This window comes from Triturus cristatus, chromosome 7 (genome assembly GCF_964204655.1).
Source record: "Triturus cristatus chromosome 7, aTriCri1.1, whole genome shotgun sequence".
NCBI lineage: Eukaryota > Metazoa > Chordata > Amphibia > Caudata > Salamandridae > Triturus > Triturus cristatus.
The window spans coordinates 1,689,546,854-1,689,563,859 of record NC_140590.1 but is presented as its reverse complement, the minus strand read 5'-3'; the positions used below and the strand labels follow the sequence as shown (position 1 = coordinate 1,689,563,859).

General features: G+C 45.3%; 1 protein-coding gene across 1 annotated transcript; it reads right to left on the bottom strand.

Annotated features, from left to right (window-relative positions):
• Positions 1-3,688: 3,688 nt before the first annotated feature.
• On the bottom strand, positions 3,689-16,652 carry LOC146812762 (protein C10-like). The gene is made up of 3 exons (XM_085619867.1): positions 16,248-16,652; positions 5,310-5,486; positions 3,689-4,082 (listed from the first exon to the last, which is right to left on the bottom strand). Exons 1-3 carry the CDS (start codon positions 16,321-16,323, stop codon positions 3,940-3,942), a joined length of 396 nt encoding a protein of 131 aa, XP_085475993.1. The 5' UTR covers positions 16,324-16,652; the 3' UTR covers positions 3,689-3,939.
• Between the last annotated feature and the right edge of the window lie 354 nt (positions 16,653-17,006).

Below are 17,006 nucleotides of genomic sequence, written 5' to 3'. Positions count from 1 at the left end.
GGGGAGGCGCGAAAATCACCTATATACCCCTTGGGCTATAATTACAAATATTGGGCTACAATTGGGCTAGTCCCAATGTAGCCCAAAATATACAAAATGGCCGCTCGCCGGCCACTCCCCCCCCTTCCCAAACTGCCCGGGGGGTAGACCTCGCCGTGCTCGGCTGCCCCCCAAGCCCCCATTACGCTTGTATAAAGCTATGCTTCAGTGAAGTGCTCTAACAAGACTCGAACATGAGCCAGAAGCTGCTTTACTTATCCAGGTTGGCTTGGACGGTATTTTATCCAATCCAAAGCTGTGATACAGCCCTGGAATGGCGCAATGACATTCTCTAGCTTGGCATCGATAGCAGTTACTAATCCCAAATGGTAAGAGGATTTGCCAGTCTTTAGGTCAGTGTGTATCGCGTTGAGCAATTCCCAACATTACAAATTCTTTTAGAATAACCGACATTTGAGGTGGAAAATTCTGCTACAAAAACAGACGTTTGAGGTGGCAGTTTCAGATTTTTGGTGGCGTTCTAGGTGTGCTCATAAACAGGAGCCGCTCTCAACCTAATGGCTGGATAAAAACCAGAGCTCTTTGTAAGTCTACTGCATAATTTAAGTGGGACTCTAAGCTTTGGTTTGGATAAGGACAGTACACAGGTGAGATTCCCCAACAATGTTTCCTCAGTCAGTGGTTCTTTACATTTATTTCTCCCACCTCACCACCTACTTTATTTTTAGGTCTTGCCTGACCCAGCGCATGCGGTGGTCTGGCGAGACTTATTGAGAGGGCTCCAAAAAGTGCTACCAGGCCAGCCTGGAGCTACAGTGCATGTGCGCGGGCGCACGCTTTACCGCGATTACTTTCACTTTAGCGGCCGCCCGGCCTCTTTGATGTTTGATCGTGATCACTTTTACTTTCGCGGCCGCACGGCCGCTTTGCATAGCCAATAGGTCTCGCTTTTGGGACCTTATAAGTATTTAGTTATGCAACTGTTGCATGGCTAAACACTTATAAGGTCCCAAAGGCGAGACGTATTGGCTATGCCAATGCTTGTTCTAATTTTCTTCCATCCTTCCCTGAAACTTTTCTGTTGCTTTTGAGGAATAGTGGAAGACAACATGTGTACGATTATTGGAGGGGCCGTGTAGTCATGGAGGAAGGACTAATCCCAGAAGCGAAGCTGTATTGGCCTTTATTGGTTCACCTACAACACGCTGGCCTTTTTCCTATATCTTTTTTAGGTCTCTCCTACCAGACAGCGCGATCTACAGTCCACATGTTACTTAACATTGGTTGGCTTTACCTTCACTCTTGCTTCTTATTCAGGGGTTCATCTTGTCCCATCTTGTGTTTTCCCTCCTCTGGGGCATGGCCTCTATCCCTGCTCTCTGGTTGGCTGCCTTCTATCCTTTCACTGCTCTCTTTTAGGGAACTCCTTTTTTTCTTTTTGGTTAAGCATTCCATGAGAGTGCATGTGTTTTCTAGCTTTCTCCGCCTGATCTCCCACACCATGCTCATGCTCCGTCCCTAATCTGCTTCTCCCCTCGCAAACCACCCCCAATGCCTCTGTTGATTTCTTCCTCATATGCATTGGCTTCTGCAACTCCCCAGCTCTCGCAGTCATGTGCTTCTCTGCCCCGTGTTGCTCTCCCTCATAAGATTTTCACGCTCATGTGCTTCCCACACCTGCAAAACAAGCCCCTCCTGGATCTCTCAACCTCATGTGTTTGCACTCCTGCTAGTCCCCCGAGCTCCATGTCGCTCGTGTTCTTCTCCCCATGCAAATTCCCCTGCCCCTCTGCTCCATGTTGCTCTCTGTTGTCCCCCTCCAATAACTACTCCGTTGCCCGTGCTCCATATTACTCTCGCCCTTGAGTGCTTCTTCCCCCAGAAAACACCCATATTTTCCGTATTGCTCTATCCCTCGTGTACTTCCCCCCGCCAAATGCTCAGTGTTGCTCTCTCCCACGTATGCTTCCACACTTTTCCAACACCCCAGTGATACTTGTTGCTCTCTCCATCGTTTTTCACTCCCCGCATCCGGTTGCTCTGTCCATCATGTGCTCTCACCCTGCCCCAAAACAGCACAGGCAATACCAGTAGATACAAGAGGCGAGATCTATTTACTTTGCCATTTTTTTTTTTATGTGCAAGCACATTTTATTCACTGGGGTGGCTTCCAGAGCTCCTATTTATCCACCTCCCCCCTTTTTTTTTTCCAACAGTGGCTTCCCCCGCTTGCAACCTCATATTTTATTTAATGAGGGGATGCCCTTCAACCACCCGTATCCCTCATGGCACTATTTTGTTCCTTTGCTTTTTATTGCTGTTCCGTTTACTAATCCCACCTGAGCAGGCTGCGGTAGCTTCCCGCATCAACGTGCAGTAAGAGAAGCCACCAGTGCAGAAGAATTTGTTCAAAAAAGTCTGCATGCCTACACAAAGTCTTATGGAATGTATGCAACGGTATGCTAGACATTTGTACATACTAGGATTGTAGTAACACCTAATCGCACTGAAAAGTGAAATAAACGTGGGTATCAGCCTGCTTATTTTTCAACAGGTTGCCCACAACCATGTCAGCATTACTACAATATTTAATGGCAATGCAGTACTATGCAAATCTCTGTTAACATAAAATTTTAGGACCAAGCAGGTTACAAACTGTATTATTACTGGGAAATGTCAAAGACATACAATCAGTGTGAGATTGCCTTTTCGTTTCAAGATCTGTATTGGGTTTACTCTTATAACCAGCCATCACAGTTCAGCACAGCAGTGGCAATGAATAGCAATGGAATTTAAGGTAGTAGTTACATTCTTGTATTTCTTGATGGAATTTTGAAAATAAGCTCCTCCCATAAGCCTGTACAATGTGACATCATCTCTATCCACAGGAGAAGTCGTACAGAGCTGGTTGGCTCACAAGACTGTATTTACACTTATGATGACAAGTCCACCTTGGTTACAGCAATGGGCAATGCAGAGCACTTTTGGACAAATTAAGGATATGTGATGTATACAGCCCTGCAATTCACGACTTATAAAACCACCCTAATAATTTCCTCATAGTTTACAGCCAAGATTTAAAGGGGTGCAGTCTTGCGGCCTTGAGTTCCAAAAGTCAATACATAAAGCATGCATGACAGTGGGCCCATCTATGTGAACAATGCCGAAATAAAGGTGCTAACACTCAATGATTAAATGCATGCAGGTAATCTCCTACAATATCTTAAGAGACTAATTTCATCCTTCTATAGCAACATCCTTAGTGAAGAAGTCCTTGCCAGGCAGTTGGGGACCACTCAAGGCTGGCAGTCTTCATCCAGAGGGCCTCTGCCCACCTAGTATGCCTCCTGCCAAGGACTAAATGACGCCCTAAGTAATTTACCTGTTAACAGTTGACAGGCTCTCAGAGACTCACTTTTGCACCTTCTGCCACCTGCCTGGATCTTGTAGGCAAGTGACAAAGTAGACATCCATATGAATATATAAAAGTCATACTGCAGAACGCCTCCCAATTTGATTAAGAACTGCCTCTGAACACTTCATGATGCATGATGACAGAGAGGCTAGTGGTTAATAGTGACCAACTCTCCTCTTTGACGTCATTGTGGTTGGTCACCAACAATCCCGACACGGCTCCTGGTTTGAAGATCATACTTTGGGCTTGAAATAACCAAGGAACTATCTTGACTGAGTTACAAATCTGACTTAATGTTTTAATATTTTTAAATATTACATAAAAAGTAAGAATATAACACTACAGCATAACAAGAAACAGACAAACACTCCAAGTTTAGCCCCATGCTAAAAGGATGGTCCGATTCCAGCTCAGACACCGCTAAGTAATTCGATAGGTGCACAGTTAGAGTTCATGTGACTGTTCTCAGTACATATCATGCCCACTTTTCAGTACGAGGACACAAGTGTTAGCTGTCCATTGTTTCATGATGTAGAAATAGCAGTGCCTCCTTGAGGGGACACCGTCATAGGTGGCAGGAACATAGACTTTAGTTTGCCAGACATGGCTGCGATCTCGGTGTCCTGGGATTCATAGGACTTGATCATACGAGCTAACTTCAAGACGCCTACAAATGGAAAAGAGAAACAAAGGAGCCTGTGAGGGTACTTGGAGGTGGAAATCTGTCACAACAAAGCATTTTCACTCGACCGGGCTATCTCATATTCCTTCTGATGTAGAGGCAATGAAAACTAAATTCACGAGTACAGAATAGGTACAGTACAGGCAGCAGGAGTGTTCACAAATAAACTGGTACAACACTGGCAGCAGTGGTGCATGGTTTCCCAAAAACACAGAATAGGCACATCACGAACAGCAGCAAGGCAAACCTCCCTTATGTACAAGGGAAACCTGATCTGTACTTTTAATTGCTATATACAGGCAAATCCTCTTCTTACATCTCTCAGAACTGAAATAAATGACCATTCACTAACATACTTCAATACTGAGAGCATCGGCTTGATACCAAGATTAGGAGCACGACATATTGTTTGTCGAGAGACAGCTATGACGGAAGAAATGTTGGTAATGAGGTTTTTTTGGTTTTTATTTCCACATTCTATGTTTTGGCATGGAGGGGCCTTTCAAGCTTCCCACAAGAACAGTTTTCTTGCGCAGTAACCTAGACGTTGCATCCAATCCTCATGGTGCCTGCCAACAGAGAGTGCTGGTCCAATCACCCCCCTGCACCCGGTGTAAACCCTTCTGTACAGGTCACTGCCTACATGACTTCAAGTGAGCCCATGAACCCTTCTGTACATTAGTTAAAATATGGCCACAGAAACACCCCTACTTCCTCAACAGTCTTCCACTGCCTTGGTTAAGATACATTTCTAACCTCAATTATGATCTTGAACAAACCTCTTCATCCCTTTGCGTCTTAATCAACAAAGGGGTTTGTGCGAACTTAGGGGAGTCCCTTCTCTTCCTAGCCCTGACTATGTGATCTCAGAGACGTCCTTTTGTCTCAGCCTGACCACAACTTTACAGCACACTCTTGGTGTGACTTCAGATAATTCTCTTCCCTGCCACGTTGCAGTCCAACAGCAGTTCTGCAGCTAACTGACTGTCACAGGCCTCAGTCTAACCCCAGCTCCAACAAGAACCACTGGTGGGACAGGAGATAGGTCTCTTCACCATCTCATGCCTTGCCTTAGCACTGATCTGCAGCAGACTCTGTGCGTTACCCAAGACATTTCTTTAGATTCACGTATATTAGTTTAACCCAGCTCTAGGTCTGACCCCTGACTCTCTGGACCGTCTGCATGACCCTCAAGCTCTCACAACCACTTACCTTCACCATCGTTGCTGAAGCCATAGGCCTTGATGACCTCTTGCTGGATCTGCGTTGCTACAGGAAGCACAAACTGAAGTATCTTCCCCATGTCATTGCAAGCATTGTCACGGGCCTCGTCCATGCACAGGGTGTTCTCTGGGGAACTGAATGCCTTCATCACCTCCACAAGGACCACTGCAAAGCGGACTCAAAAAGATGAAGTTCAAACGAAGGTAAAGTCTGAAGATCATGCAGAGTCGGTATGTAAAGAGCAGGCAGGGAAGAGGCAGAATGAAATGTCTGGGAGTCCTGATCTGCAAAATATCAATAAGGAGCAGCCACTCAACTGAACAGACAAAACTCAACGGCAACAAATGGCAGATTTTACACAGGTTGAAGACATTAAAAAATGGCTTTAGCAGAGCCTGATATATCACTGGGGAACTTTAACAGATCTAGGTTACATCGACGAGCAGATCAGATTTTAACAGAGCTCTGTAACACAGTCCTTTAAAAGGGTCCAATCATCTCACAGCAAAGTTTTAAAAGTTATAACTATAGCATTTTTTAATTTTATCTGCGGTACTTGTGTGCACCTGGCGGTCAGCTCCTCTCTGCATAGCCTCCGTCCAAGACATAACTACCCCAAACCATTGCTTTCTCGCTGTCATATACACATATCTCACACCTCCGAAGCAAATGACCCCCATCAACAGAGTCCACCTGTGCAAATTTGAAGTACAGCCACCAGACCAGACATGAGTAACATATGTTCCCTTAACAACTAATACTTTTCTTCCTCCAGCTGTTGTTCACTGGCCGTGGTGGTTGACCTCCACTTGGGAATTTTAAACAACTTTCTTCAATTCACATCAACCTCTTCTAGAATCCTCCACTCCTTCATTACACTGGCATATCCACAATATGAATTCACCTCAAATATTCTGCCAACAACACAGCTTTCAAGAATGAGCATTACATCTTCACTCATACAACCCACATAGCTCACAAGTGTTGTAGAGTTGGCTTCCTCTCTAACAGATGAATCAATATCATACCTGTCCCCGGCTCCTTAGTCCCCAAAGGGAACACAGACCAGTCGCTGGTATTACACCGTTCTAACCCCACATCCATTGGTCACCCGAGTGGGACGGGTATGCTCAGACGCGAGTCCCGGGCTCTCCATGCCACTGGAATCAAGCTATCCTGGCTGAAGAGGGGTGAAACCCTGAAACCGGTCCTAGGATGCTTGTTTCCAGTCCAGGGAGGACCTGGCCTGGCAGTTCGGCTGGACTGTTCCCATGGGGCACAGGGTCAAGACTGATTTGCATATGGCTGGGTCCAAACTGGAATGGCATGGTGACCAAAAAACCGATGGATTTAGGCCCAGATCTCTGTACTGGGGTGAATGTATGACATTGTTCTGCATTCTGTCCATCAATAGTTCTTTTTGCAATCATCACCACCCCACCAACCCTCTTGGCAACTTATAAGTCCTAAACAAAAAAATGAAACATTACCCTCTAACTCATTAACACATGCACTAGTCTACCCAACAACCAGTCAATTCCTGACCATGCTCTGGTCACAAATATGAATACACCCACCACCCCCTCATTTGGCTTAACTGACACTCAACAACAAAGGAAAGCACTCTGTTAAATCTATCCCTCCATTCCTTGACTAAATCCACCAAGAGTACTTCAACAACACTCTTCAGTCCTTTTCATACCTTTCACCAATAGGCTCATCCTTCTGCTCTATCCTCTCATGTTTTTGCTTCAACACTCCGGCCATTCTGCTCAATTCCCTTTCACCTGCTATGTTCTCATGACTTGCTTTCATAACTTGCTACTCAGTCTTCCCAAAGCCCAAATCAATTCCTACTACTGAAACATCCCTTCAACTCTTCACTGCTTTCCTGACTCTTCTTTTCACTCTACTTTCTCGTTCTGAACTCTGCTAATTTTGATATTACAAGCACACCTCCAGATAATTAACTTATATAATAGATCGTAGTTTTCAGTGTTTTTCTGTTCTCTGTAGGACTTCTTCATCTCCATAGTTTAACGGTAAAGAGTACTGTGACCTAGCTATGCAATCGTGCTATGTTAAAACGTGAAATTAACAGCAAAACTCAAATCCACATACTTGTCTGGAAATGGTGAAAATTCTGCAATCCTACCCACCTTTGTGAAGCGCTCACTAATGTAGAATCGATGACCTTCATCACTTCTGAATAAACTGCTCTCCTGCCAGCGAGCATCCCATACCATTAGTTCCCTATATGCTCTTCAAGGCAGCACAACAATCCAACATATCAATCTAACTTCTCCACTGACTCATAAGATGCTCATTTAACAAGCGTCTTGCAGTTCCCCAACTCTTATTCTCACCTTTCATACTCTCCACTCAATTCGCACAACAAGCGCTCCCTTCGCCCAACCTCTTCTGCAGACCTGTTTTCAATACTTAACATGCCAACCTTAGACAATCTCATCCTACAAACCATTTTATTCTATGCTGCAGTTTTTGTATAGCGTGTGCCAATCCGGAAGCCTCCCAGCACTGGAACAGACACAGTAGAATATCAAGAGCTGTAAAAGGAATTATTACCTAAACAGCCAGGTCTACAAGACTTTGCAGAAGGGAAGTTCATGCTCCAAAAGGCGCAGTTTGAGAGGTAGGAAATTCCAGAGTTTAGAACTAGTCCGTCATCCTTTCCTTCAACCAATTAGCTGCACTAATCTACTGCACTACCATAGCCTCTCCAACAGACCCCTCATCTTTATTCAAGTATACCCTGCCTCTCAAAAACGGTGACGTTCAGTCCGGTTGGGTTTCTCTCTAAATATGGCCTGACTTTTTCAAATTTTCACCTCTACATGGACGACATGCAAATCTCGCACTGCTTTCCATCATTCTCTAACACCCATGCTCCTGTGACAGGCTGCCTCACAGTTATTAGTTAAACTCCATGCATGCTACTATTGCATTTTCTAAAGCTGAACTCTTCGATATTGCAACTCCTCTGCCTCACAAACTCTTTAGGTCCCCCAGACCTTACAGCCCATTTCTTTCATGCGCTTGAAAGGGACTCTTGCCATCTCTGCCACAAAAGGATCATACTAATTAACTTTAGAATGTGGTTGAGGTCATTCTTCACTATTACAAACAACTACAGCTACCACCCTACACTCTTCAAGTACTGACCATCTGAAACAGTCGATCCCAAAGCCACTTCGAAAGAGGCAAAACTGCCATCAATACCATATCAGCAAAACTAACCTTTCACACTAGCCTCCTAGTCATTCTACCAAAGTACTCTATTTCCTATCGGGACAAAGTCAGAATCTGGCACGCTTAATTCCATTTAATCTGATCAGACACACTCCCATCAGTTCTTACAGCCAGAACCAGGAACTCGTAAAACTTGCTCTTCAATGCAAATCAGAGTATTACTCCTCCATCCATCTCACAGTCTAACTACACCTTTTGAAAATGATCTGCCGCCTTTCACCCACCTTGGCCTTGTTCTTCTCAAACCTCCACATGCATCAATCAACCAGAGTACAATCTTTCAGTCCCACTCCACTGACACAATGTCACCAATTAGATACAGCCTATTCCCCCTTTCTCATTGTTCATCTACCCTCAAAGCTACATTCCCCGATAACTAGAAGATTACATTAAACCCACAAATCACTCCCATCTCAAAACCATACAATACAAGGCCATCCAGCTAGCTATAGACTGAACTCACAATAGCCATATCTACAATCAGAGTTGACAAAATTCCACTAAACCACATCAGAACAATCGAATCCACCGCCACAAGAAAACACCAAATAAGCAGCAAAACCATACTCTCTCAGTTTGGCAAACACACAGTACAAACGGTAATGTATCATTTGTCTGGCTCAAGTATCCATGCATAGGGACACTTGAGCCAGATTGCCCCCAAGATTACGCTTTGCAGGCATCCCAAACTATACCCAAAGCAGTAGTGCCTTCAATGCTAGAACTAAAATGCGTAATTGTGTGCACACATTCAAAATATTGTCAATCGAAAAGCAGAGTCCCTTCAAATATCCATCTACAACTGGGAACTCTCTGACCTAAGGAAAAGCTTGAGTTACTTGTAATACAAGCGGGTTATGGTGTGAAACAATGCAAAGATGTAAGTGCATGGGCAGCCAGGAGCAGAGGTCTTGAGCAATCACTATCATCCGGAAACACTAATTATGAGGTGCTGAGTAGCACGTATAGCAGGTGCAAGGGTTAGATAAGTATGCCAATCATCCACTAATCTCTAGGATTTCATCATATGTAAACTAGCAGATCATGGCGCATTCTACTTCCAATACACCTGCTTGATGTGCCTCAGGGGTGGGTTGTCCCTGGGCAGCTTCAACAAAGCATGATCATAAGGCAGCCATACATAGGGGCATATCATCATCTCATAGCTGAAAGATCCTAGATTCATGACATCACAAGGCAGCATTAACTGAGTTCAATGACAACACAAGCAACATTTAACAATGCTCACTGTCAGCTTTAACAGCCTGGTGACATTGCAATGCAGCTTTGATAGAGTTCGAAGACATCACAGGGTACAACTATCATTGCTCGGTGACATCAGCACACATTAATAATACATTGACATTAATATGTAGTTTCAATGAAGTTCGATTACATTACAAGAAAACTTTTACAGCTTTAGATGACATTAAAACAGAATTTACGACACATCAAAGAGGTTTTAACTATATTTAATTAAATCGGAGTACCTATTTTAACATTGCACAGAGACAAAAGCGGGCAGTATTAATTGTGCAGTAAAATCTAATGTGTGGTTACCAGGGCAAACCAACATCAGTATATAACAATAAAAATAATAACCTGGTTGAACAAAACATGTGGCATCACCACAGAGCAGATCCCACATTAGGATCATTTATTGAAGTGTAATAAAGTATCACAAAGTCTTACCGTAAAACGACTGTGAGGGTGCCACTTAAGGGCAGTGTTCATTAAGAGAGATGTTAACCAAGCATACCGAATACCATAAACTGCTCACCTGTCTCTCATACTTCATCATTCAACCCGCTGCTTCCATAACACAATAATCCCACCTCGGTGCTCATCATCCATGGCAGGGAACAACTTCTCACATCTAATCAAATCAAAGACAACATCCTTCCAACCACACACCGTGCAAGGTGTAGTGTGCCAAGCAAACACAAGGAGATGATGGACGGAGCGCTGAAACTTTTCACTCACCCCCAGTCACAGATCTGGGTTGAATCCATCATTGTTCTTTAGCTCACTTTGCCACCCCAGTATATACTGCATTTAAATGTATGATAACTACCACCCCAGCCTACTGCTCGAGTCCTGATTGCGACTGGGCTTTCTACAGGATCGCGCCCAGCCTGGCGCTTCGTTTGCCCTGATCTTGCCCTAAGCCGAATCGACCCAACAGCCGAATGTATCTCCTTTCCTGATTGCAGCTGGGCTTTATATAAGAGCGCGCCTGGCGCTTCTATTTCCCTGATCCCGCTCTCATTCCGAATGACCCAACAGCGGAAAGTATCGCCTTTCACCTAGGTTAGGTCTATGATTGTCTATAATTGACTGCTCCCGACTACTAATCGGTTTGAACCTCAAGGAAGGAAGCTCTCCTCCTTTCAATCTCTTTTTCCGGTCTCTCTTCCATTCAACCATGCGCCCGCCTAACCCCACCCGGAATGCTAATCTCGTGCATTGGGGACCAAACTCCTGGTCCATTAACTACCCAGACAAAATAACCAGTAATGCTAAAAAGAACTTCAAGCACAGTACTCTAAAACAACACCCGGAAACACTCATTGTAGATAACTACCACACAGCAACCAACGGCAATATGAAAACTAACTTCATTTTTTACACAAATCGCCTGACTAAATGGAAAAACACCACCTTTCTTCACCTTCAAGTCAGTAATCATTCCTTATGGTGAAAAATCTCAGCTACCATCTCCCCTAACTTCAAAGGGGAACTCACCATTTCCATCCACAGAACTGGAACCATTCTCATACATGCCACCGACCCGCACCTCACCACTTTTGACCGCCACTTCCCCACACTACTCTCCTTGTTAACTCAACTGAGCCATCAAACCCTATTTCCCCTATCCCCCACCACCCTCACTATTAACGTGGAACTGATCCAATCTCCCTGCCCTGAAGAGCCTCTCTCCAACTCATGGACATCCACCATCACTCACTACAATCACACTATTTCTATGATTACTCTCCATCACCAAACACCCACCATTATTACATCAACTGATCACACCAGGAACTGCAAACTCACAATTAACAAACACCACAAGGCCGATCTCGATCTTGACAGCTCGGACACTAATCACAGCCCTCCTGCGACTGAAATCCCCACATGCACTCCCCTCTCGACCCCCGATAATCTGAACCCTCCCTCACAAACTACCACTTTCTCCAACACAGACCCTTTTCCCCCGGCCCTTACTTCCCCCATATCCAACGTAATCTCCAATCCAGCGGTCACTCTCCCCCCTACTACCACTGCCCACTCCCCTTCCAATGTCCCACATCCACATGCTAAACCTATCTCCACCGCTTATCTAACTGACAATCCCTGTGACATCCCCATGTCCAACGTCTTCACCAATCCAGCAGACACTTTGCCCCCTATTATCACTGCCCACTCCCCTTCCGCCGTCCCACATCCACATACACAACCTGCCTACATCGCTAATCTCATTGACATTCCCCAGACTCTGACTTCCTACCTAGAATTTCTCTCCCTCCATACTTGGCCATTAGACCCACTACTCCTCCTCCGAACACCTTGAATGGGAACATCACTAACGTCCAACCTCTCCCCTCTCCTAATCCCACTGATTCCGTCCAATCCCCGACCCATGTTCTCTCTCCCTCCATAGACCCAAGTCATTCTCGGCCCCTGCAAAAAACCCTAAGCTTTTTCAGCTCAATAACACAGCAACTGAACAGAATGGAGCGGAAAATTAACTCCCTTGCTGCCGATTTCCTAGACTTACAACAAGACCTTCTCAACAGGACCAAGCCACCGTGCTCCCTCTCCCCGGGTAGATCTGCTCCTACCCCCTTCAATACCTCTCCCATGGCCTCACAGAGCACTCCTCGAAACTCCATTCCGTCGGCGAGTCAGGCACTTCGACCCAACCGGGATTGCCACCCCTTTTCGGTACCGAAACCTGATGAGATCAATGACTCTTACCTCACTTTGAGCCAGAATTCTGCCCCTTTCTCCATCCGTTATTGTTGGCACTAACAGAATCCCTAAAACTGTCCACTCACCTAGACCTCCTGCTCAATACTCCTATCCACCTAGCCCCCCCCCCCCCCCCATCATCAAGGCTCCCCGCCCTCTCTCTTGCATGCTCCTAAACAGCAGATCAGTAGTACAACACGCCACAGACATTGCTGAAGCTCTACTCGCTGAAGAAACAGACATTGCTTTCCTCACAGAATCCTGGCTCAATGTCCACTCCACCCCCATTCTTGACATTCTCACCCCTCCAGGGTACAACTTCATCAGACAAGACAGGCCAATCAAAACTTGGGGGGGACTAGCCATCATTCATAAAGCTGGAATACAGATTACCAAACTTAAACCTGCAGAATACCTATCGTTTGAATACCTGGGTGTCAAACTCACTGCCAAGGGCACCTCACCCATCAAATTCCACACCATCTACCATCCTCCTGGAGAGCATACCCTCTTCTCCGAAGAACTAACCGACTTAATAACACATTTCTCCCTGACAGACACAAAAGACGTGTTCCTGGGTGACCTCAATATCCACTGGAACGACCCAGAAGACTCCACTGTGCAGAACCTATCCAACCTACTTGAAATATACAACCCCAAACAACTCTGCAATAAACCCACTCACATCAAAGGTGCAACACTGGATGCGATCATTACCAATAATGAACTGGTCTCTCTGAGAGCGATTTCTCCCATTGACTGGTCCGACCACCATCTCATTCTGTTCAAGATTGACGCACTTGTCAGCCACCAACCTATTTGTGATGACAAACCTAGGCACTGGACCAGAAACATCAAAGAAGTCCCTTTACCCGAACTTGAATCCAGGATTCATGCCCATCTACAACTCCAACCCTCCACCTGGACGGCCGATGACTTCACTACAAACTTTAATTCAACAATGACAGAGGTTTTAGACCAAGTAGCTCCACTCAAACAAATGAGGCAAACCAAATCTAAACCCTGGTTCAACGTGGATCTTAATAACGAAAGGCGTCAACTCAGACAAACGGAAAGGTCTTGGAGACTAAACCCTTCGACCTTGCACAACTTAGATCTGCTCAGCTGGCATACAAAAAACACATTTTTAGTGAAAAGGCATCTTTCTTCCGCAGCCAACTAGATCTGGCAAAAAACAGACAGAGAACTCTTCAACATTGTCAAAAGCCAAACAAACTGCACTCCCTCTCACAAAATCAAAGCCACCAAAGAAAAATGTGAAGAAATTGCCACCTTCTTCACTAATAAAGTCTCAAAAATTGATCAATCCTTCTTCCTAATCTCAAATCCGCCTTCCCTCTTAACCTGCCCCACTTTAATCACCCTTGACCAATCAGAAAGCCTCCAGCTAAAAACCAATACGCATTGGTCCGACTTTGAGCTAATGTCGGAAAACGAGGTCTTCAGTATAATTTCAAACCTTAAACCTTCTTCCCACACTATGGACCCCCTCCCATCCACAATTATAAAACAACTCAACCACACCATTTCCCCTTTCTGGACAAAAATCATCAACGCCTCTCGCCTCTCAGGCTGTGTCCGAGACTCCCTTCAACTGGGACAAATCACACCCATTCTCAAGAAACCAGGGGCCGACCCTAATGATCTTAACAACCTCAGACCTATCTCCAACCTCCCGTTCCTTGCTAAAACATTGGGGATATGCACCAACTCAACAAACACATTAATGAGTTCAACCTCCTCTACACCTTTCAATCAGGATTCAGGAAAGGCTGTAGCACTGAAACAGCTATGTTCAACATCTCTGACGATATTCACAAGGCTTTAGATGAAGGCGATGCCTGCCTACTCACCCTTGTTGACCTATCTGCGGCATTCAACACAGTAAATCATCCAGCTCTTCTGGAGACCTTGAGGAAGCGCTCCGGCCTTAATGACACAGTACTAAAATGGTTCACCTCCTTCCTTCAGCACCGCTCCCAACAAATTAAAATCAACTCCTGTCTCTCGAAGCCAACAAAAGTCACACTAGGGGTCCCGCAAGGCTCGATCCTCTCCCCGTCCCTCTTCAATCTCTTCATGGAGCCCCTCACAATCATCTTGAAAAAAGCAGGAGTGAATTACCACCTTTACGCTGATGACACCCAAATCTATTACAAAATCAAAATCACCCAGCGACATCCGACACCTCAATGTAACTCTTAACTGAGATCCAAACTTGGTTCAACGCTAACCACTTAAAGCTCAACCCAGATAAAACTGAACTAATCCTATTCTCTCCAAAAAGTAACCACCGTCCTATACAAGAGTGGCTCAAGAATCTGGTTGCCCTACACTGCCCCCTCATCCTATCAGACTCCGTTAAGTCTCTAGGCATTACCCTTGACAAGAACTTATCAATGGAGGCCCACATCAAAAACTCTACAAAAAATGCGCTTGTCTCACTAAAACACCTCAAGAAATTGAAACCTTTTCTTCCCCATGATGACCTCAAGACAGTAGGTCAATCCTTAGTTCTCTCTAAAATCAACTACGGGAACGCCATCCTAACAGGGACTCCAAAATCTCACCTAGCCCCACTAAGGGCAGTGCTGAACATGGCCGCTCGACTCATATCTGGAGTAAAAAGATTTGAACACATCACTCCAGCTCTCAACTCCCTCAACTGGCTTCCCATGGAAGGGAGGTGTATTTACAAGCTGGCCTGCATCACACACAAAACCCGTCACTCTCTGTCTCCCAACTACCTAAACAACAAACTGGTAAGAGCAGAAAAATCCAGAACTCTGAGAAACTCCAACTCACTCCTTCTTATCCCTCCGAAACTGAAAAAGAAAACCACTCCGTAAAGATTGTTTTCTGGCAACGCTCCCAGGCTGTGGAACGCTCTCCCTAGAGTCCTCAGATGCAACCCCTCCTTCTCCTGTTTCAAAAGGGACCTGAAACTCCATCTCCTCAACAAATAATTTGCTGACCAACGTCAACAAACCTAGACTCCAATTTCAGAGTTGACTCTTCTCTCTCTTGACATTCAAGGAGAGTTGGTGACCGGACTGTGTTGGCCACCTTCGTGTGTTTTCTCTCCCTCCCTTGCACTGTGTACCCATTTTTCATGTTGTATTTTTTATCTCTGTTTTGCTTCCCTACCGCCTTCCTACTATGTAATGCAACTTTCTTCTGTTTTCACTGTGTGTATGTAAAGCGCTCTGATACCCACGGGTCAAGCTAGCGCTATATAAAAATTTTAAAATAAATGAATGAAATAAAAATAAGTCTTGACCCTATTCCTCATGGGAACAGTCCGGCCCTAACTGCCAAGTCAGGTCTTCCCTGGACCGGAAACAAGCATCCTGGGACCGGTTTCGGGGTAACACCGCGTGTCATACATGAAGTTTCAGCGCCCCATATAGAAGCGCGAAACAAATGCTGCAATAAAATACAATGACCCATGACATCTCAACAAGTGAGCCACACCGAAAGAGAAAGGGGAAGATTTTCCTGCTACCTCGTCCAGTCAGATTTCAAGACAACATCCCATAAAGGTGAGAATGTTCTGGAAAACTTGAGAATTTATAATTAATGTTGGACAGTTTAAATTTGGCAGCAATAGCGAGCTCTAGACCTGCCGCTGTGTGCCTTATTATACCTACCCAGACCTACCTTTAGCCTGCTCCACAGTCGGCGCCACCGTCTGCGCCGAGCCCGTGGATGTCATCTGCCTCTGCAGGCTGGACATACTGCTGCCTGGGGTGGGGCAGGCTCAAGGGAACAGCCCCCTCGCTTCGCTCAATTCGGTTAATACACGCGAGGGTGTCTTTCTCGGTTTCTCACTCTCTCCCTGGGCCTTTTTTAGCGTGTCACAGTTGTACCGTATTACGTGTCTCCCCCTCTCGGCAGCTGTGTGCCCCCGGTCGCTATTCAGTGAAATGCTGTGGGCTGGTAGTGGGTACACTTCTCTGCAGTGCCCACTTTCCACTACTTTCGTTTTCTCCGATTGGCTGTTCTCCCGCTGCTAACGATCGGCGCCGCAGGGATTCAGAGAGGGGCGGCCTGTGCGCGAGGACACTCCCCTCACACTGCCCCTGCAGGCAGGAGTTCCTCTGCCATTTAAGGATGTGTCGCGCAAACACACCCAGAAGCTCCCAGTTCCGTGGCATTTCATCCTACAACTATTATTATTGCATACTACTTCATAAAAAATAGAAAATGTGAGTAAGAGGGTAATATCACCTCTGAAAAAAAATGTAGTTTCTTACAGCGGAAATATTACTCAGTAAAGGAGACCGCTACATACCGAAAACTACAGTTTCTGAGGTGTAATTCGTTGTCTCATGTTAAAATGCCCAAATAAATTGTAACCGTGCGACGGATCTTTACAAGATGGTCACCAGGTTTTATTTATTAATTTATTTAATGCGT

Excerpts from the sequence above, each read along its gene's own strand:
- LOC146812762 (XM_085619867.1), bottom strand. The coding sequence starts at position 16,323 with ATGTCCAGCCTGCAGAGGCAGATGACATCCACGGGCTCGGCGCAGACG. Across the intron at positions 5,487-16,247 it reads GACTGTGGAGCAGGCTAAAG|TGGTCCTTGTGGAGGTGATG; the intron begins GTAGGTCTGGGT and ends TCCGCTTTGCAG. Across the intron at positions 4,083-5,309 it reads CTTCAGCAACGATGGTGAAG|GCGTCTTGAAGTTAGCTCGT; the intron begins GTAAGTGGTTGT and ends TTCCATTTGTAG.